The 23345-nt window shown below is 39.7% G+C and overlaps 1 protein-coding gene across 1 annotated transcript in view; it reads left to right on the forward strand.

Annotated features, from left to right (window-relative positions):
* The first annotated feature begins 680 nt into the window (after positions 1-680).
* GTF2B (general transcription factor IIB) overlaps positions 681-23345 on the forward strand; it is a 38734-nt gene continuing 16069 nt past the window's right edge. Inside the window, exons 1-2 of the mRNA XM_003260022.4 lie at positions 681-817; positions 5057-5163. Of these exons, the coding sequence (XP_003260070.1) occupies positions 801-817; positions 5057-5163 (124 nt within the window). The 5' untranslated portion in view covers positions 681-800. The remainder of the gene's footprint in view (positions 818-5056; positions 5164-23345) is intronic.

The raw sequence follows: 23345 nt of genomic DNA on the forward strand, positions 1-23345 counted from the left end.
AGATGTTCTGCCAAGTTTTCTATATGTAGCTATCAGCCAAATTTACAAAGGCCATGAAAAAAAAATAATCAGAGCATGGCCCATATCGTCGTGCCTCTTGTGTACACATTGGTCTCACGTAGTTTTGTTTCATCTCCTGCCAATTCTAAAAGGGTATGCAAGGCAAGATACTATAACCTATATAAACCTACATAACCTGTATAAAGGACGTGCCTAAGAAGACAACATGCTAGCTGATGACAGATCCTGAACAGACACTTGTTCTGGATGAGCTAAGTGAATTTCTCTTTTTATTTCAAATTCCTTAGAAAGAATCACCCTTGGAGCACGTGAGAACTGGCTCAAATGGGAGTGCCTGACGCGGGGTGGGGGGGCTAGGGGGGTAGGTGGTGGCCGTGAGAAGGTGGGAGAGGAAGGGGTGGTTAGATTATTAGGGATGCAGGCTTTGGCACCACTACGAAGCCAGGGTTTTCTTTGTGTTTTAACTGTCAGATTGAGAGTAGCTCTGTTGTAGCCCCTTTGCAAGGTTCCCATGAGACTTTTCCTAGGTAGTTACGTTGACTCGATTAGCAACACAGCAAATTACAGAAACGGAGTAAGAACGTAAGAAATCGCAAAGCACGTGACGTATGGGATCTCACTGTTCTTGGCCCTTCTCCCGACCCGTAGCCCTGCTCTGTTACGACTGCGTGGGTGAGTCGTCTATAAAAACTCATCTCTGCGCGTCTCTTCGCCACATTCGCTTCCTGTTTTCGGCGTGTCTGTTGTGTCTTGTTGCGGGCACCGCAGTCGCCGTGAAGATGGCGTCTACCAGCCGGTTAGTATGTCCCGCCGAGCCCGGCGAGCTGAGGGGCCGGCTTTTAGGCGGCCTCCGGGCAGCCTCGTAGGGCTGAGCGCCTAGGGATATGGGAACGAAGCGGCGGGACTTGCCGACGGGCCGGGACAAAGGCACTTCCAGACGGCAGGACTGTCAGGGTGTCGCAGGGGTTACCGAGCTGTTGACGTTATTGCCCTGGAGTCTTATGTAGACATCACCCTATGTGGGTCCTGGTGGGCTTCTGTGTCCCCAGTCCTTGCCCTAGTATCTTTTCCGAGTATTTCAATCTCCCTTTATTTTCTCTTCCTCGCACCCTCCCTCCTCCCCTCCCCCTCCCTCCTCCCCTCCCCCGCGCCCCCTCCCCCCGCCGCCGCTTGTTTTTTTCATCTACGGCCCAAACATCCGGAGGGTCCGTAATTTCTCCCCTTCAAAGGAACGGGAAACAGTTAGTTTCGGGTTCCTGTCTATCTGACAGCTAGGAAGTTGGGAACGTCAGCATTGGTAAGCCAGATGGAACCTGGTTGGTTACCGTCACAGCGGGCCTCAGAAGTGGAAGCTAGAGCCATCGGAAGAGTTGATTAGTTCCCTGCTAAAGGATTTGTTTACAAATATCGTTGCCTGTGTACTTCTGAAGAAAATCTTGCCAAAGCAAATTAGTTATATGTGCTGGGAGGTCGCTTTTTAGTATATATTTAAGAATGCAGTGTACTCATATCTGCAGGAAATGCATGCAGTACCCTCAGAAACAGCCTTTAATCTTATGACCTGAAAAATGCTTGCAGACCCTAATTATGTCTCTCATTACCACTGTGAGGTAGATATTAGTATTTTTGCATAAGTGTAAACTGAGTCATGCCAATGTTGATTTTTCCAAGGATAGTGTTAGAGTGTAGAGTCTAAGAGAACCTGTTTCCTGTTATCCACACCTGGCCTTTGGTTAACTAATCCTGTGTTGAAAGTATCAAATTAATTCTACAGCTTCTGGAACTCTGGCACTATTTTTCTGACCTTGCTATCATCTGTGGAATTGGTTAATTTCACAGCGAAAGCCATTTTTACAAAATAGCCTTTTCTGGTAACTGCCAAGACTTACATTTTATGATTAGAAAAAAAGAATTTGGGGTAGGAGGCAGCTTTAGCTAATACACTGTTTGAACAGAACTCATAAAGCCAGTGACACTCTTGTTTACTGATTCTGATTCTTGGATTGGATGCTCAGTCATTCTATCTGGGTGGTGTTCTGTCAGGTAAGGCCTCCTTGTAGGTAAATGGAAAACTTGGGCTCCCCAGATCACTCAAATACGACTTAAATTCTACCATGGCTTTTTTTTTTTTTTTTTTTTAATTCTATCATGGCTTTTTAAGTCTGAAATTTTTTTCTAGATATGTGCAATTTATGTATCATAGCAGTTATTGCTCAAGCTTTTCTATCAGTGACAACAAAGAAATGCAGTATTTTTTATTTTATGGAACAGGCCTGGGCTGAAGTGCAGGTGGCACGATCATGGCTGACTGCAGCTATGACCTTCCCAGTTCAAGTGATCCTCCCACCTCAGCCTCCTGAGTAGCTGGGACCATAGGTGCACACCACCGTGCCTGGCTAATTTTTTTATTTTTAAATTTTATTAATTTTTATTTTTGTGGAGACAAGGCCTAGTTACATTGCCCAGGCTGGTCCCGAACTCCTGGGCCCAAGCAGTCCTCCGGCTTTGGCCTACCAAAGTGCTGCGGTAACAGGCGTGAGCCGCTGCGCCCAGCCTAAATGTAGTATTTCTACCTTTTGCATATTTTTCCTTCAGGAATATGTATTGTTACTAGGCCGTGAAACTGGCTGGTGTCCTCACAGAAGAGTACAAATGTTGAGTTCAAATGTAAGCTCCGCCACTTACTAGTTCCATGACTTCAGGCAAATTATTCTCTGAGCATAATCTTTTAAATGTGAAACAGTGCCTTTCTTGCAGGATTGTTGTGGAGATTGACAAGTAATACAGTCCATGCCCAATAAATGATAGCTGTAAAATGGGGTTTGGGATTATCTGGTACTTTAGTAGTCTCGAATCGTTTTAATGTCAGTGGTGGTTGTTTCTCTATTCCTCCCCATTGTTTCTCTCTGTTACCACCTCCACCACCCCATTTGTATGGTTCCTCTTTCGTATTGTGGGTAATTTGATCAAGTTTACTAATTTAGCATACTTTTATTTTGATAAGTAACACATACAAATGGTCCAAAAGCAAAATTGCAATAGACTAAAACTATGAAAAGTAGTCTCCCTCCTTTCTTAGCTCCCAGCCATCTAAGTCTCTCTGGATCAGCCATAATTACTAGTCTGTTGCTGTTTTCCTAGTGCTTATGCTTTAACAAATGTATACGAAGAGTTCTAACCTCTCTTCCCCCATGAAAGTGACCTAATTTAAACTCCATTCACTACCTTGCTTTTACCTTTTTTTTAATGAATTAGCATAGGTTTTAAAAGTGGGCAGCTCAGTTACAAAGTGAGCACATATATATAGCTACTACCCAGGTAAGGAAATCAGATACCACTAGCACTAGCTAAGACACTAGCAAAGTCTCTGTCCTCAGTCATTCCCCCTCCCTTGAGAAAACCACATCCTGATTTCTAACACCATCAATTCGTTTTGCCTGCTTTAAAGTTGGCATAAATGGCATACGTATTCTGCTGTCTAGATTCTGTTAGTATTTTGAGGTTCATCCATGTTATGGTGTGTGGCTAGTTCATACTTTTCAGCTTTGTATAGGTTTTCTACCTTATTCTTCACTCTTCATATCTTTGAGATATTTCTGTATCATTACACAAACTACAGTTTTCTATCTACTTTTTAATACTGCAGAGATACTAGTTCTTAGCACTGTGTTGCACATGGCCTCCTCTTTTACTAATTTGTAATTACTGTTACTCTGCTAACATTTTCCTTTATTTCAACATGGTTTTTCATAATTTTTTAATTTTATTTGTCATAATTTATTAAAATACTTTCCTTAGAGGAATTTATGGAATAAGCACAAATATGAAGTAATACTCATCCCCCCATGTTCCCAATGAGAAGATTCAAGACATGTTCTAGTTAAGCTGACTAGATAAGTTTAGGGGGGAATATGGATTATTTTATCAGTTTTCCCGTAGATACCACCTTCTAAGTTGAGAGTTAACATTCTGAATTGTATTTGCTAGCATGAGAAACTTTACCCGAAACCACAAATACTATTTACATACTGTAAGAACAGTTGATTTTGTCTTTTACATGTATCTGATGTCCATAACCTAACCGTTTATTGTATTTCAAATGATTTTTAAAAGGGCCTTATTTGCAGTGATACCAAGAATTTATGATTGTGAGGTCATATCTCCTGAAATAATGATCAAATCTTTGTTGCTTTTACAGCTGATTCTGTCAGATCATTTAAGATTAATGTGTCAAAAAAAGATGAATGTGTCTTCTGGAAATTGCTTTGTTGTTCAAAATAAATTGTTCAAAATGAAAACAAACTGCTTTGTTGTTCAAAATAAATAAATTTTGAAATTTAATTTTGTTCAAAATAAATGTTCAAAATTGTTCAAAATAAGTTGAAAACAAACTGCTTTGTTGTTCAAAATAAATAAATCAATCAAAATTATTAATATCACAAATAAATTAACAAGTAGCTTTTGAAACAATTTCTTGAATGATAAATTCAGTAACTCAATTCTGGACTAAAGGAAATCATCAAGTCTTAAATTCAGCAGAGCAACTTCTACCATCCTTCATTTCTATACTTACTGGGTTCAGTGTACTATTTAAATCTGTTACTGAAGTAGTTAACAAGTAGAAAAATACAGAGAGAAATTGTTCTCTGACTAGAGAAATAAGTGGCAAAGAGCACAAACTGGATAATGTAAATGCTACAGGTCATTATGGTAGCTAGTCATTACTACACTAAACAACATTTCTAAAAGTCTTACTGGTGTACATATTAAGAGAAGAAACAATTATTTTCTATTTATGTTTTGAAAACCTTCCACAATAAAATAAGAATTCCAATGGAAACTACTTGCCAGTTAACTAGCTGGAATTTAAAATAACCTAACTGGGATGTTTACTTTGAAAATCTAGCTTATATGTGTTAGAGTCATATGTATGAAAAAATGTTCACAATCTTTGTGTCCCCCATCCCCCGTCCCAGAAGATTAATTTGATACATGTTGGTTGGGAAGATGTAAAAATACAACTTTTTTCTTTTAGTTTGGATGCTCTTCCAAGAGTCACATGTCCAAACCATCCAGATGCGATTTTAGTGGAGGACTACAGAGCCGGTGATATGGTCTGTCCTGAATGTGGCTTGGTTGTAGGTGAGTTGTTATTATGGTTTTAATTTAAATTACTGTTCAGGAGGCCAAGCGTGGTGGCTCACGCCTGTAATTCCAGCACTTTGGGAGGCCGAGGCGGGAGGATCACCTGAGGTCAGGAGTTCGAGACCAGCCTGACCAACATGAAGAAACCCCATCTCTACTGAAAATACAAAAACTAGCCAGGCGTAGTGGTGGGCGCCTGTAATCCCAACTGCTCGGGAGGCTGAGGTAGGAGAATGGCTTGAACCTAGGAGGCGGAGGTTGCAGTGAGCCAAGATCGTGCCATTGCACTCCAGCCCGGGCAACAGAGCGAGACTCCGTCCCAAAAAAAAAAAAAAAAAAAATTAGTGTTTAAGGTCCTTCACTTTTGCATAGTTTCCAAACTGTCATTTAATGAACACATTTTGACTTTCTTCCCCAACAAATAATTTGTTTATTGCAAAAAAAAAAATTTAGGAAACAGAAACGAGTAAAATTATTCAGAGATATATTTTATTGTATATCCAAATGTATATTTTTATAACGTGGGGTGGGAGCTAATCCAGAAGGAATGAAAACGCCCCAGTAATTTCGTAAGTCCTTAGTCTGAAATATTTGGTAGAGGACTGGGGAGATGGGCTGACACTCATGCATATTAAATAATGAATAAATATAATCAAAGTCTTGTGGCTTCTTTATATGTTGGGAAGTAGATAAACATGATTTTTGAGTCCCACCTCAAGCCTTTTAGTCAAAAAGATTTATTATAACTTCTATATGGAATCATCTATTGATGAATATCTAGTATAAAATTATTGCCAAAAATAACACTTAAAGTTTCACCTTGTTCCTACTTGCACACTAATCTAGATATGCAGCAGAACTTTAGACTACAGATAGTTTGTTCAAAAATTATTCTTGTGGTGGAGTTGCAGCATCTGAGAATAGGGGTAATATTTAGCAGTTTGAATTACTTAAGAATGAAAATTCTGGAAGGATTATGGGCAGTATAACAGAAGCATTAGTAGTGGCATACTGTGGACTTGTCTTACTTGGTCCAAGAAGGCTGCTTGCCTCAGACCTACAGTGGGAGTTTTAAAGTGTAGAGTTGCTAATAGGAATTGAGAATCATTTGCAACTGTATTCTGCTGAGTAAGGAATATTAATAGCTCATACATTTACTATATACTAGGCACTATTCTAAATGATTTACATATTCACTCAGTTTACCCTCACAACAAACCTGTGAGGTGAGTACTAACATTATCTTCATTTTACAGATGAGGAAACTGACGTTTAGGTAGTCTAGAAGACTGGCTCCATTGTCTGTGTGGGAGGCAGATTTCTATCTTGTATTGCCTTTCATAATAATAAAATTTTAATCTGGGGTCGTCAAAGTACAACCCATATATGGCCTATTTGTTAATTATGGCTTTTACATTTTTAAATGGTTAAAAAAATCAAAAATAATATTTTAGGACATGTGAAAATACAAATTTCAGTGTCTATAAAGTTTTTCTTCGTTTGTTTTTTGAAACGGAGTTTTGCTCTTGTTGCCCAGGCTGGAGTGCAATGGCGTGATCTCAGTTCAACGCAACCTCCACCTCCCGGGTTCAGGTGATTCTCCTGCCTCAGCCTCCCAAGTAGCTGGGATTACAGGCATGTGCCACCATGCCCAGCTAATTTTGTATTTTTTTTAGTAGAGATGGTGTTTCTCCACATTGGTCAGGCTGGTCTCGAGCTCCTGACCTCTGGTGATCTGATTGCCTTGGCCTCCCAAAGTGCTGGGATTACAGGCATGAGCCACTGTGCCCGGCCAAAGTTGTTTTTTTTTTTGATAGGGAGTTTCGCTTTTGTTGCCCAGGCTGGAGTGCAGTGGTGCGATCCCAGCTCACTGCAACCTCTGCCTTCCAAGTTCAAGTGATTCTCCTGCCTCAGCCTCCCGAATAGCTGGGATTACAGGTGCCCACTACTACACCTGGCTAACTTTTTGTGTTTTTAGTACAGACAGGGTTTCAGCATGTTGGCCAGGCTGGTCTTGAACTCCTGACCTCAGGTGATCCACCGGCCTCGGACTCCCAAAGTGCTGGGATTACAGGTGTAAGCCACCATGCCTGGCCTGGTATCTACAAAGTTTTATTGGAATATAGCAACACTCACTTGTTTACATAGTGTATATGACTCTTCACATTACAACAGCAGAGCTTAGTAGCTTCAACAGAAACCACATGTGCAGCTCTCATCACTTTTGTTCTGCTGCTCAGCATACTAATTGCAGTGATGCAGTTATAACTCAGCAACATGTTGATCGCCACATATGTTGCCATACTGCATTATTTTATTTATTTATTTTTATTACCATTACACATCCATCACACCAAAACAAGAAAAGTTAACTTTGAATGTCACGCTTTTAAGGCATGGTGGAGTGTGGATTATTTTGCTACTGAATTAGATGGCAAAACATTGTGTTTATTACACAATGATACTATAGCTGTGTTAAAAGAATACAGTAAGTGTGGACATTAGCATACTGAGCACTCATCAGAATATTTCTAACTCAGGAAAACAATGGTCAGAAAATAATGTAAAATAGAATATCTTAACACAGCAGAATTTTTTCACAAAAATAAAAGAATGAAACTGAGGCTGCAAGTAAAGTTTCTAAGTGGCTTATTTCTTGGCCAAGCAAGGAAAGCCATTTACCAATGATAAGTTAATTCATACTTGATTGCAACAGCTGAAGAAATGTGTCCAGAGAAAATAAATTTATTTAAGACTGTTAGCATCTCACCAAGAACAGTTGCTTGAAGAGTTGAGGCCAGTGGAGCAACATCAGTAGTCAATTAAAAGTCAAGGCAAATTAGCTCAGGTATTTTTCCTTGGCTCTTGATGACTAGGTCGATGTTATTGCTACTTTGCAGTTGTTTATTCAAGAAGTCGGTGTTGGGCCAGGCGCAGTGGCTTACGCCTGTAATCCCAGCACTTTCGGAGGCTGAGGCGGATGGATCATGAGGTCAGGAGTTCAAAACCAGCCTGGCCAAGGTGGTGAAACTCCATCTCTACTAAAAATACAAAAATTAGCCGGGCGTGGTGGTGGCAGGCATCTGTAATCCCAGCTACTTGGGAGGCTGAGGCAGAGAATTGCTTGAACCCGGGAGGCGGAGTTTGCAGTGAGCTGAGATTACGCCACTGCACTCCAGCCTGGGTGACAGAATGAGACTCTGTCTCAAAAAAAAAAAAAAAAAGTAGTCAGTGCTGAGCTTGACAGAAGAACTAGCTCCAGTGAGTGGTCTACGTGGATCAGCTATAGGAGAAAATAGCTTCAAAGCAGTTGCAAAAGTGTTAATTCAGTATAACCTGAAGTGGAATCTGCTAAGATTTATTATAACTGATAAGGGTAAAAATATGTGGAGCAGAAGACTTAGTGGGGCAGATTTACCAAGATTGAAAACGTAAGGTGTTTAAAAAGCCTATTTATTACATTATTCATCAACAGTACTTTGCTAGAGAAGACTTTAACCTACCTTGTGTTGTTGAACCAGTAATTGTGAACAATGAACTTCATTCACTCTTGTGGACGTAACTATCAATATCAGTTCAGTGACTTTTTTTTGAGACAGAGTCTCACTCTGTTTCTCAGGCTGGAGTGCAGTGGTACGATCATGACTCACTTCAGCCTCAACTCCTGAGCTCAAGCAGGACCCTGGCTAATTTTTTTTTTTTTTGGTACAGATAGGGTCTCACAGTGTTGCCCAGGCTAGTCTTGAACCCTGGCCTCAAGTGATCTTGCCTTGGCCTCCCAAAGTGCTGGGATTATAGGTGTGAGCTATCGTGCTCAGCCAGTTTTGTGACATTTTTGTTAGAAATAGAAGCTGAATATTTCTAACAAAATACTGTTAGGGTGACTTGTCTTAATGACACACTAATCTGGTGACTTAGGAGTAGCAAAGTTTTGTTGTGATTTTTCTGAACTCGGGCCAAGAGTAAGATTTTTCTGAATCAGTACTGCCTTCAGCTACTACTGTTGAACACTGGATGGTTTTGAAAATTGGCTTTTGCTGCAAACTTGCTAATATTTCTTAATGAATTCATCATAGAGTTACAAGGCAAAATACTGCTCTTCTGTGAAACATAAACTGCAGTAAAGTCAATTTCACAAGTTAACATTTGAATCATACGTAATGTCAAATTGCTTTTATATACTTTATATACTTCCAGTGCTGTCAGAAGTTAAAATAGGATATTCATTACCACATAGATTTGCAGCAGATATATTTTCCAGGCTCAAGCTATATTTTCAGCAGTGTTTTTCAGACCTGAATGCAAATGCAAAGGAAATTTTCATATTTCAAAATTTGTTTTCACTGTACAGTTAAGGGGGTTCCATCTAACCTTCAATTGTTAGTGACTAATCTGCAGTGTAACAGTATGTTAAAAGGCCATTATCAGAAGAATGTAATACAATTCTATAAATGCCTTCCAGGCAATAAATATGCTCAATTAAAATCATACGCTTGTGGATTAATATCGATATTTGGCATTACTTATCTATGTGAAAAGAAAGTGAAATACATAAAATCTTGTTAACACAACATCATTGACACATGAACATTGGTCATTGATTTTGATAGAGAACATTAACTTTGAACTCCAGTTAAGTGAAATGTGATTCCCAAAAGAGAATTTTTTCTCATTAGTAGACACGTAAGTACCTACTTAATCTCCTGTATTTTGCCTCTTGACCCATAAAACCTAAAATACTTACTGTCACCCTTTAAAGAAAATGTTTGCTTAACCCTTCAGTTAAATGAGAGCCTTCCAGTTCTTCCACAGTGTTAAGATCAAACTGATAATGTGTACGAGTGAGACAGACATACATGAGAGTGAAGATAATTTCAGCTTCTTAGCTCTCCTAACCTCTATAGCGTTTTGTGTTTTTTTTTTTTTTTTTTTTTTTGGAGTGAGAGTCTCCCTCTGTCCCCCAGGCTGGAGTGCAGTGGCACAATCTCCGCTCACTGCAGCCTCTGCCTCCGGGGTTCAAGCGATTCTTGTGCTTCAGCCTACTGAGTACCTGGGATTACAGGCATGCGCCACCACACCCACCTAATTTTTGTATTTTTAGTAGAGACAGGGTTTCACCATGTTGTCCAGGCTAGTTTTAAACTCCTGGCCTCTGAGTGATCCATCTGCCTCGACCTCCCAGCGTTCTGAGTTTACAGGCGTGAGCTATGGCACCTGGCCTATTTTTAAATAATGTAAAAGTGTATCCCATTATATTTTCAGCCTTCCCACCAGCCTCACTTCCACTTTAACCAGCAAGACAGTTAAGTGTGATTAATCAACCGAAAAAGGAAGATACAATTCACAAGACTTGTATGCTTTCTTGTGCTTGGAATTCCTAATTTTTGCTTGTACTTTTCTGCTATATCAAACCAAAGGGAAGTTAATTTTGTTTTTGCTTTTATTGACTTACTAGTATCAAACACCATGTTAAATCTTGAGGTCTGAAAAAATACCCAATAAAATTTACTTTCTATAATATATGACAGTATTTCTTTTTGATACTGATTCTTCTGACATAAAATATAACCAACACTTATTTTAAAATATACGGTAGGCTCATTCATAGATATTTGTGGTTAAATGTGTAATATATCCTGTAAGTGAAGAATGCATTCCATTACCAAACAAGGGCAGGTGTAGAAGAGTCTGGGAGCAAAGTTCTGTTTTGCTGAGACTATCATCAAGCAAATTAAGTTGGAAATACCTAAATTGAATATGACACTGCATGAGTATAAATTAATATATGACATAAACACCTGTATATATTAATGTCATATATCAATAGTAAATTTAGATTGCATTAAAATCATGTCACTTGATGAGGCTGTGTTCTGAGAAATTCATCGTTAGGTGATTTCATCATATGAACATCATAGATGGTACTTAAGAAAACCTAGATGGTATAGTCTACAACACACCTAGGCTACGCAGTATAGCCTATTGCCTCTGGGCTACAAACCTGTACAGTGTTACTGTACTGAGTACTGTAGGCAGTTTTAACTCAGAGGTAAGTATGTATCTTTTTAAAAAAAAAAAAATACGTAGCATGTATTTATTCTGGCTTTTGGAGCTTCTGGCCAAACTCATATTCTAGCATGTGGTGTTTTTAACATCCTGTTCAATGTTGGCTTTGTGGGGCATGTCTGACCAATTGTACCTTCACTTACTAGTTTTTTTTTTTTTTTTTTTTTTTTTTTTTTTTTTTTTTTGAGACAGCATCTCGCTCTGTCACCCAGGCCGGAGTGCAGTGGCATGATCTCGGCTCACTGCAACCTCCACCTCCCAGGTTCAAGTGATTCTTATGCCTCAGCCACTCGAGTAGCTGGGATTAAAAGTGTGCACCGCCACTCCCAGCTAATTTTTGTTATTTTAGTAAAGACGGGGTTTCCCCATGTTGGCCAGGCTGGTCTCAAACTCCTAGCTTCAAAGAGATACCCCCAGCCTCGGCCTCCCAAAGTACTGGGATTACAGGTGTGAGCCACTGCGCCAGTCCCCACTTACTACATTTTTGTAGGTACTCAGGTACATTAACTTATCCAGTTTACCTATGAAAAGTGGGAGAAAGTATCCTTTCATCCCATTGTTCTGTGAGTTGTCAGGGTGCATCCAGACCCTGCCATATACGTGAATGTGTTCAGCTCTCTCTGGAGGCAGTGCCTCCAGTATTTATATATCGAAACATAGAAAAGGTACAATGAAAAGACAGTATTATAATCTTAAGGGACCACCATTGTATATATAGTCCATTCTAAGCCAAAATGTTATGCAACATGTGACTGTATATGTAATTGAATTTACATCAGCTCGCTGGTTTAAAGGCATCTGCTCTTTATTGCCAGCTCAGTTCAGCCTTTACTTCTTACACTAAGAAAATGGGGAAGAAATCAAGGTGAGCAAATATTCTACAACCCACAAAGGGATAACATTTGTGACTTTTTTCTTATTTAAAATACTGTTTTTCATGGGAATTTGAATCCAGACATCAAGTGTTTCCTAATAAATTATCTTGGTATACATGACTGATTATGCTTGCCATAAAATTTTTTACATTGTCTGAAACTTTTTAGATTAAACCATATTAATTCAGTAAACATTTTCAGAATTGTTTTTGGACAATCCCTTTCTTCTTTTTTCTTTTTTATTTTTTTGAGATGGAGTCTTGCTCTGTTGCCCAGGCTGGAGTGCAGTGGCACAATCTCTGCTCACTGCAACCTCCACCTCCCGGGTTCAGGCAATTCTCCTGCTTCAGCCTCCGGAGTAGCAGGGATTTACAGGCACATGCCACCACGCCCAGCTAATTTTTTTGTATTTGGAGTAGAGACGGGGTTTCACCATGTTGCCCAGGCTGGTCTCAAACTCCTGACCTCAGGTGATCCACCCGCCTCGACCTCCCAAAGTGCTGGGATTACAGGTGTGAGGCACTGCGCCCAGCCGGACAGGCTTATATTTAATTAATGTTTAATTTGTGCTTGAAAATTAGGACAGCCCATCGTCCCTAATTCCTCTTAATAGCAAACTCAAGCATAGATATCGCCCAACTTGCATAATCAGAGCCATATGTCACCCCTCTCATCTGAGTTAGCAACTAAGAGAGCCCATTACTATTACTTTTTTTTTTTTTTTTAAGATGGAATCTCACTCTGTTGCCCAGGCTGGAGTGCAGTGGCGCTATCTCGGCTCACTGCAACCTCCACCTCCCAGTTACAAGCGATTCTCGTGCCTCAGCCTCCTGAGTAGCTGGGACTACAGGCACCCGCCACCACACCTGGCTAATTTTTTAGTAGAGACGGGGTTTCACCATGTCGGCTGGGCTGGTATCGAACTCCTAACCTCAGCTGATCTGCCCACCTCGGCCTCCCAAAGTGCTGGGATTACAGGCATGAGCCACTGTACCTGGCCACTATCACCTTTTTTAATGAAATAATTCATAATACCAAAAGTATATTTATCTTATAAGCTTATATCTTAACATCTTTTTTCCTGCCTTTAATAACATTTATCTCATTGTCTGTCAAACCGTCACCTCCTTCTTCTTGAGGCCCACCCACCACCAATCTCAAAACAAGAGGCAAGTGTTTTTTATTTTTCTTAAAGCAACATAATACTTCAGGAACCAATTTTTGTTTCATTTACAGTTACATTACAAACTACCTCAAAACTTAGTGGCTCACAACAACCATGTTATTTTGCTCATGATTTTATGAGTCAATAATTTGGGAAGGACTTATCTTGGCAGTTGGCACTGGCTAGACCTGTAAGATCTGCTTCTATGATAACTTCTTCACTTGCATTTCTGGTTCCTCCGTGCTCCTTGACCTCCGCACATGAATCTGTCATCCTCCAGGGCTTCTCCATAGTTGTCTCACAGTAGTCGTATTTTATACTACGTGGTAGTTGGTTTCTAAGAGAAATACCTCAAGAGCAAGTGTTCTGAGAAAGTGGAAGCTAGACATGAGTAGTAAGGGTTATGCCTAGAACCGGCACAGGATCACTTCAGTATTCTATTCGTCATAGCCATGATAGGACCCACCTGAGTTGAAGGGAATGGAGAAATAGGCTGTACCTAAACTTGATAGTGACAAGGTCACATTGCAGAACATGTGGATGGGAGATATTGTTGCCATCTTTGGAAAATACAAATTGTCACACATTTACTGTCTTTTGATAATGTTTTTCCCCAGTATAAATAGCTGTGTAATATTTAGTGTCTCTTAAAACTTGTTTCCAATTTTTGTAGCTATAGTTAATGCTATTCAACGTGTGATAGTTGTTTAATTGGTTCTCTTTTATTTGGATTACAAGATTTTTATTTGAAACATATGAAGTGTTATGATTTGGTATTAGCTGCCCATTTCATCAGTGATTCTTGAGATAGTGCTAGTGACTCTAAAACGACCAATTTTTTATTTTTGAGACAAGGTCTCACTCTGTTACCCAGGCTGGAGTGCACTGGAGTCATTTCGACTCACTGCAACCTCCACCTCCCTGGTTCTTTCAAGTGATCCTCTCACCTTAGCCTCTTGAGTAGCTGGGACTACAGGCACACAGCACCACACCTGGCTAATTTTTGTATTTTTTTGTAGAGACGAGGTTTAGCCGTGTTGCCCATGCGGGTCTTGAACTTCTGGCCTTAAGCAGTCTACCGGCCTCGGCCTCCCAAAATGTCCACGCCCAACCTGGGCCAATTCTTAAAGCAAAGTTTTGTTGTTCCTACTATGAAACTGTTAGTTGTCTTTGTTTGTTTGCTTGTTTTGTTTTTGAGACCGAGTCTCGCTCTGTCGCCCAGGCTGGAGTGCAGTGGCTTTATCTTGGCTCACTGCAACCTCTGCCTCCCGGGTTCCAGCGATTCTCCTTCCTCAGCCTTCTGAGTAGTAGGATTACAGGTGACCACCACCATGCCCAACTAATATTTGTATTTTTAGTAGAGATGGGGTTTCGCCATATAGGCCAGGCTGTTCTCAAACTCCTTACCTCAAGTGATACACCTGCCTCGGCTTCCCAGAATGCTGGGATTACAGGCATGAGCCACTGTGTGCGGCCAAAACTGTTTGTTCTAACAGCACTCTTTTGTGGGGGTTTTTTCCCAAATTCCAATTGTATGATTATGTCGTTTTAAAAGTTGAACACTAGGTGGCAGTATTATTATATTTAGATAATCAGTTTGTTCATAAATTTGACCTTGTACATTGCCCAGAAATTGATTTTTATAATCAGTAAAGTATTAGCTTAGTAACCTGCCATAATTGCTATTAAAACATAAAATTGGTCTATCATGACTTTATAAATTATTTCACAATGAGGAGTTGTTTGAAACTAGTAGTATTATTTCTAGTTAAAGCCACTTTTTTGTGTACCATTTAAATCTAAATTATTTGATTGTATGTAAAAGCAATGTAAGGAAAATACTGGAAAATATCTTAGGTATATTTGAAAGAGAGAAATGAGTCCATTTGACCTCTCCCTTCTACTAAACTCATTCTGCATATTGTTTATACCAGCGAATCTGAAATATGAATATAAAAATGGGCATTAAGAGTCAGCTGGGGAATGTGCTTAAAAAGATTCTAGGCTCCATTCCCAGAAATTCTAATGTAGGTCACACATTGGTAACATATTGAGGGATACAAATCTGTACTATTTACTTTATAATTTACCACGTTCTTTTGGATTTTCTGTACGTTTAGATTTTTTATCTTCATATTTTCCATCTCTTCACACCTACAACTGCAAACTCCTGTGGGGCATATATTTTATAATTGTGTGTCTCCATTGCTCCTAGTATAGCTAGAAGTGTCTCTAGAATTGAGGGTTGGCTTTACTAATTAGTAAGCTGTGTAACTGTAGTTACATAATTTGTTCAAGCTTAATTTGTTTCATCTGTAAAATCTTTTTTCCTCACCCATGAAAGACAGATACCATACATCTGAGAATTGCTGAGTCAAATGAAATAATGTATAAAATATATAGTGTAATTTTAGTATAAGATTTCACTGATACATACTGTGGAGATAGAAGTGCTTTTTTTTGAGACAGGGTCTCGCTCTGTTGCCCAGGCTAGTGGCACGATTATGGCTCACTGCAACCTTGACCTTTCAGGCTCAGGTATCCTCCTGCCTCAGTTTCCCAAGTAGCTGTCGCCATGGGCTCATACCACCACCCCCAGCTAATTTTTAAAAAAATTATTAATATTTGTAGAGACAACATCTCCCTGTGTTTCCCAGGCTGATCTTGAACTCCTGGGCTCAAGCAATCCTCCTGCCCCAGACTCCACAGTGCTAGAACAGGCATGAGCACTGTGTTCGGCTTCCCCCTTGTTTTTTTTTTTTAACCTTGTAGAAAAAGAGGGTGATTCTAAGTCTGAGATGCCACATTTCATAGCATGTCAGTTGCAACATATGTTTGAGTGACTGCTGTGGGTCTGGTATATTTAATGCTCCAATTATAGTATGTTAAAGATTATTGGGTTACCGTCTTTCAGTTAGCATTAGCAGTGTTTCCTAAAGGAAAAAATCAGGTTTCGTTTAAATATGGCCAAGTTAAGTTTTTAAAACAAACATATTTGTATTCACTTACAAGTTATTTCTTTGGCATCCCTTGTAAGCCTTTAGACACAGCCTTCTTGCCTAATTTACAGCTTTTAATTTGGGTGCAATTTTTCTCTTAAACATCAAAAAATTACTCATTAACTACTTGAGTAGCAGACTGCCCTTTGAGCTGGTTTGTTTCCATTTCACAGAAGGGGAAACTGAGACTCAGAGTGCTTAGGTAACTAGCTCAAGATTCCCATCTTATAAGTGACAGAGCCACATAAATCCAGGTCTATGGGACTTAAAAACCTTTTTTTTTTTACCATATGTCTCAGTTAAGCACTGTGCTGGTTGGTTACTGAGAGTGATAGAAAGATGAGAATGCTGTAAGCAAACCCTGGAGCAACTCTTCGGATAGTGTATGAAAGAGAGTAGGGTAACTTAATATGGCATCCACGGTAAAAGCTACATCACAGATCTTCCGAGTATGGTGACATCCTGAAGATAGTACTGTTGAATTTCGAGTGAAGCATAGTTTTTAAGAATGAGTAAGGATTTATGGAGAGAAAATGATTCCAAGTAAAGAGAAAAAGAACCTATGCCATAGGATAGAGGCCTAAACAGTAGTAGTGAGTGAGTGGCCAAATTTAGGATACACCTTCAACCAGTGCATCAGCTCCTCATCTTAGATGCTGCTGCTCCTGTTGACCTACTTGTATTTGAGGAAAATTGAAATGTAATAAGATATCCAGGGATGGAGTTTACAATGTATTTTCCTCACTATTTTCCACTATCACGTTGAACAGTTTTCTTTACGGTCTAAACATCAGGGGCAAAGTAGGCTTTTATGGGCTGGTCTGGGAAATAAACTGTGATATGCTTTGTTTCCAGGAGATAATTCATGTTGAGTTCCTACTCAATTTATGGCAACATAAACTGTGATTTAGAGACTGGTGATTTAGAGACTTGCTGTATTATTAATAGAATTTCTTTATAAAGTATCTCTTGGTCAGCATTCTCTTCAAAATTGTCTAATACAAGATTTCAATAAGAATGTATAGTGACCCTAGACTAAAAATTAGGATTATTTGACATGTCATGAGAAGGAATGGTAGAAAGGATTAAATGACCACAGAAAGTGTGGAAGCTAATGATACATTTCATCATCAACATTAGACTTAATGTTTACAGCATATTGACTTAAAATAGTTTTCCAAAGTACCTTGGATTTTTTTTTTTTACTTCAAATGTAAAAATATTTGATGTTTAGAGTTTATCCACCTTGAATAATAATACGTTCAGATTCTTGAACTTTTAGACTTACCAGCACATTTGACAACATACGTAGTTTGTAAACTGAATGAGCCTGTGAAGACAAGTAATTTGGGTTTATTCTGAGACTTCTACTTCTGAATTCTCTACTACAGGTTGTATGCCACAGTGATTAAGATTAGTTTCCAGGAAGACAGCAGAAAGAATTGAAATTCTGGGAAATTCCTTTCCATGTTCCTGTTTTTAAAAATTCCTTTATGAGGAGCCGGGGGCTTGTGCCGTAATCCTGATAACTCAGGAGGCTGAGGCGGGAGGATCACTTGGGGCCAGGAGTTCAAGACAAGCTTAGGCAATGTAGCAAGACGGCGTCTGTAAAAAAAAAAAAAAAAAAAAAAAAAAATTTAATTAGCTGTGTGTGGTGGCGCAAGCCTATAGTCCTAGCTACTTGGGGGAACTAATTCCCCCAAGTTTGAGGCTGCAGTGATATGATTGTGTCACTGCACTCTAGCCTGGGTGACAGATCAAGACCCCACCTCCAAAAAATAAAACAAAATTTTAAATTCCTTTATTAAATTGCAATAAGAAATAAGAAGCAAAAACACTCTCAGAGTCTCGGTCAGGCTAGAAAATCAGACCCTCCTCAGTATTTACTTCCTGGCTGCTTTTGGTGTGTTGCAATTTGCTCTGCACAATAAGCCCTTCTGGTTTTCACATTGTACTATGAAATACCTTTGGTTGGATTTCCAATTGCTTGCACGGTAAAGAGGATAAATGTCTGTTTAATTTGTCTTTGTTTGCAGTTCCCTTCAGAATATGAGGCAGAGTACCCTGATTTTTCTGGAAATTCTTTCTCGCTTCTCCTCTCCCCGATCCTATTATTCCTTATAGCTGAGACTGCTGGTTATTTGCCAACATCCATTTCCCCATTCTTTGGTTAGTAAGAGTCCCTGAGTTTTACATGGGCATGTATGTGGCTGCTCACCTAGACCCTATTTCCCAGTTTCCCTTGTAGCTAGGTACGCCATGTGGTTAAGTTCTGACCAGTGGGTTTGTAAGTATTAGAAGAGATGTGTACAGCTCTAGATCCTGCCCTAAGAAAAGATGTATCCTTACTTTTTCTCCTTCCCAATGGCTAGAATGCAGACATGATAAGGGAAATTACCAACAGCTGCCCTATGCTACAAAATGCAAGCCATAGTAAGGATAACTTATCAAAAAGATAGAAGGAGCTTGGGTCATACTAGCCTAGGACTGTTAAGTGTGGACTGTTAACATGAGAAACTTCTATCTTGTTTAAGTCACTACTATTTTTTATTTAATTATAGCAACCCTACCTGTATGTACTTCCTTAAAAACTTCTGGACTCCTGGCCAGGCGCGGTGGCTCACGCCTGTAATCCCAGCAATTTGGGAGGCCGAGGCGGGCGGATCACGAGGTCAGGAGTTTGAGACCAGCCTGACCAATATGTTGAAACCTCGTCTCTACTAAAAATACAAAAATTAGCCGGGCATTAGCCTGGCGTGGTGGTGCACGCCTGTTATCCCAGCTACTTAGAAGGCTGAGAAAGGAGAATCGCTTGAACTCGGGAGGTGGAGGTTGCAGTGAGTCGAGATAGTGCCACTTTCCTCCAGCCTGGGCGACACAGTGAGACTCTGTCTCAAAAAAAAAAAAAAAAAAATTATGGAGTCCTGTGGGAAGTTTCTCTTGTTTGGGTCATCTGTTAGTCTGCTAGGGACTGTGCTAATGCCCATAAAGACTGAGAGTACTGGTGTTAGTGACGTTGGAAGATTTTCTGGATTGGATTGACAATTCTTTATAGGATGAATAAGCTTAAAAATCAATATGAGGCTTATGAATATAAAACTGTAATAAAGAGAAACAGGGATCCTATGGACTTAGCAGAGAACTGTGCCCCAACATAGTTTAATTACTCAGAGAAAGTTACAGAAACCAATGTAATCAGTGAGCTAAAGGATCCATTATTGAAATATTATGGAAGATTTCTGTTAAATGTCAGAAAAAAGTAACACAGCACAAGGAGGCAAACATAATAAAACTGGTTTTTAGGTGGTAATTAGCAGACTTAACACTCTAAAAAACTAAATCAGTAAAGCAGAGAACAAACCTGAGACACACCCACAGTGTGCAAGAAGACATGATATCTGTTAGGTTAGTAAGACAAGATACCCATTGTGGTACTACTTGAAGATTCATGTGAATAAGGTAAAGTGTTAAAGATAAAAGAGAAGAAAACTTTATATTCCTAGCAGAAGAGCTCAGGGCTACAAATCAAGAATTGTGCATACCACTGGGGATTGCATCCTTTTAATATTTAAAAAATTATATTAATAGAGACTTGCAACCAACCAGTAAAAAGTTTACTTTCTTTTTTTTTTTTTTTTTTTTTTTTTTTTTTTTTTTTTTTTTTTTGGAGATGGAGTTTCACTCTTGTTGCCCAGGCTAGAGTACAATGGCGTGATCTCGGCTCACCGCAACCTGCACCTCCCAGGTTCAAGCAGTTCTCCTCCTCAGCCTCCCAAGTACCTGGGGTTGCAGGCATGCAGCACCACACCCGTCTAATTTTGTATTTTTAGTAGAGACCGGGTTTCACCATGTTGGTCAGGCTCATCTCACACTCTTGACCTCAGGTGATCCGCCCACCTTGGCCTCCCAAAGTGCTAGGATTACAGGCGTGAGCCACCGCACCTGGCCTAAAAAGTTTACTTTCAAAGGACCTAAAATCATATTGACAGATTACTTTTCTGTGACAATTGCTGAAATACAATGAAATTATCCCTAATTCTTCAGTTTGTCATTTGGTACAAAAAGGAAGCCATAGAACAATCTTCTGGGCCGGACACGATTGCTCACGCCTGTATTCCCAGCACTTTGGGAGGCTGAGGTGGGTGGATTACCTGAGATCAGGAGTTCGAGACCAGCCTGGCCAACGTGGTGAAACCCTGTCTCTACTAAAAATACAAAAAATTAGCTGGGCGTGGTGGTGGATGCCTGTAATCCCAGCTACTTGGGAGCCTGAATTAGGAGAATTGCTTGAACCTGCAAGGCAGAGGTTGCCGTGAGCGCTCTGCATTATGCCATTGCACTCCAGCTTGGCCAACAAGGGTGAAACTCCATCTCAAAAAGAAAATAAAAAGAGCAATCTTTTATATGACTTTATACATAAAAACTCCAAAATACAGTGCCGAATTATCTTTGTTATTGTCACTTGGAACAGCACTAATGACTATTCACTTAACATTTTTGGTTCTCCTTTAGGGTATATGATGTAATTGTATTTCTCCCGTTTGAAGCATGACCACTCGACTGGCTTTGGCTAGTGGCATGTGAGTGGAAATGTTAGTGTCACTTTTGGTCAGAAGCCATTATTAAGTCTGTGTATAATTTCCTACATTCCCTTCCCCCATCCATGGTAACTGGCAATATCTCAGGTGATAAAGATCCTGTCATCTTGAATAAGGATGCTGTAAGAAGCTTCCATAAAGTTATCTCTTTATAGACATGTAATGTGAATAAGAAACCTTCATTTTAAGCCACTGAGCTTTTAAAATTGTTACTCCAGTATAACTTGATTTATCCTAACACATAAGTATTAAAGTACAATAACTCTCAAACAACTGAGGTTAGCTTTTTACAACATAAGAAGACAATATGGGCTGGGCGCCAGTGGCTTACACCTGTAATCCCAGCACTTTGGGAGGCCAAGGCGGGCAGATAGCATGAGGCCAGTAGTTCAAGAGCAGCGTGGGCAACATAGTGAAACCCCGTCTCTACTAAAAATACAAAAATTAGCCAGGCATGGTGGCACACGCCTGTAGTCCCAGCTACTCAGGAGGCCAAGACAGGAGAATTGCTTGAACCTAGGAGGCAGAGGTTGCAGTGAGCCGAGATTGCACCACTGCACTCCAGCCTGGATGACTGAGCGAGACTCTGTCTCAAAAAAAAAAAAAAAAAAAAAAAGTGTAAGAAACACAGTGGTCTGGTAGGAAGACAGACGACATTTAATAAGCTCAACACTTACTCCTATTTAAGATACTTAGAGTAGAATAATGCTTTAATAGACTGTTTCAATTGTATGCATAATGTTGAAATGTTTCAGTTTAAAATCGAGCATTGTTTTGAAAGTTTTGACTAGTGCTTTAGATATAAAATATAAATGAAAGTTAAGCATTGGAAATGGAATATGTTTTTTGCCACTGATGGGGTTCTCTATCTAGAGTAGTCAAATTTTAAAAATTAATAGTCTATTAAAAGTGACTGAATTTAAGCATATAAAATATAGCAATTAGTAGTTAGAAAATGAGATTTTTAACATAAAAAAGTCTAGGTCTAGTCTTAAGCATGGCATACATCATACTTTGAAATCTGAAAGAAGACCTTGAGGAAAGAGTATTCCCTTGTTGAAGAAGATAAGAATTGTCCTGTGATTCCCAAAATAATATGTAAGTTTGGTGTCATTTAATTCAAAATCAGTAGTATATTAGTCGGAATGAGTTTTTAATTTTTAATTTATTGAGCTGTAATTGCATACAATAAAACATAGTTTGAATTTTGACAGTGCATTTACTGATGTAACCCACACCCTAATCAAGATACAAAGACTGTTTCTCTCCCCTTAGAAGTTATTTTGGCAGTCTGGCACGGTGGCTCACGCCTGTAATCCCAGCACTTCGGGAGGCCAAGGCGGGCGGATCACGAGGTCAGGAGATCGAGACCATCCTGGTTAACACAGTGAAACCCTGTCTCTACTAAAAATACAAAAATTAGCCAGGCATGGTGGCGGACGCCTGTAGTCCCAGCTACTCAGGAGGCTGAGGCAGGAGAAGGGCGTGAACCCGGGAGGTGGAGCTTGCAGTGAGCCGAGATTGCGCCACTGCACTCCAGCCTAGGTGACAGGGCGAAACTCCATCTCAAAAAAAGAAAAAGTCATTTTGGCTGGGCACAGTGGCTCGTGCCTGTAATCCCAGCATTTTGGGAGGCTGAGGCGGACAGATCACAAGGTCGGGAATTCAACACCAGCCTGGCCAACATGGTGAAACCCCGTCTCTATTAAAAATACAAAAATTAGTCGGACGTGGTGGCAGGCGCCTGTAATCCCAGCTACTCGGGAAGCTGAGGCAGGAGAATTACTTGAACCTCAGAGGCAGAGGTTGCAGTGAGTTGAAATCATGCCACAGCACACCAGCCTGGGCGAAAGAGTGAGACTCCGTCTCGGAGGGGAAAAAAAAAAAAGTCATTTTATGCCACTTGCCAATCACTCCCACCCAGCAATAGCCACTGAACTGATTTCTGTTCTCATAGATTATTTTCCTGTTTTTTTCAACTTCATGTGAATGAAATCATATAGTATGAACTTTTTTGTGACTGACATTTTTGACTTGAAATAATTTCAGAAAGTTTTGAGATATATTTGTTATTGCATATATCAGTAGTTTACTTACTGAAGAATATTCCATTTTACACATTTTTCTGTTGATGGGTTGTTTCTGATGGGTAAATACACTCACTCCATCCTTCAGTATCTGTGGGGGACTGGTTCCAGGACCTCCCTTGCACACCAAAATTTGCAGATGCTCTAGTTTCTGATACAAAATGATGTAGTATTTGCCTATGCACATTCTCCCATATACTTTAAATCATCTTTAGATTGCTTACGTAGTGTAAATGGTGTGTCAATAGTTGTTTATACTGTGCTTAGGGAATAATAGCAAGAAAAAAATGTCTGTACATGTTCAGTACAGGCGTATTTTTTCTCCAAATGTTTTCAATCTGTGGTTGGTTGAATCCATGGATGCAGAATACACAGATACAGCAGGCCAA

This window comes from Nomascus leucogenys, chromosome 12, assembly GCF_006542625.1.
Source record: "Nomascus leucogenys isolate Asia chromosome 12, Asia_NLE_v1, whole genome shotgun sequence".
In the NCBI taxonomy this organism is placed as follows: Eukaryota; Metazoa; Chordata; class Mammalia; order Primates; family Hylobatidae; genus Nomascus; species Nomascus leucogenys.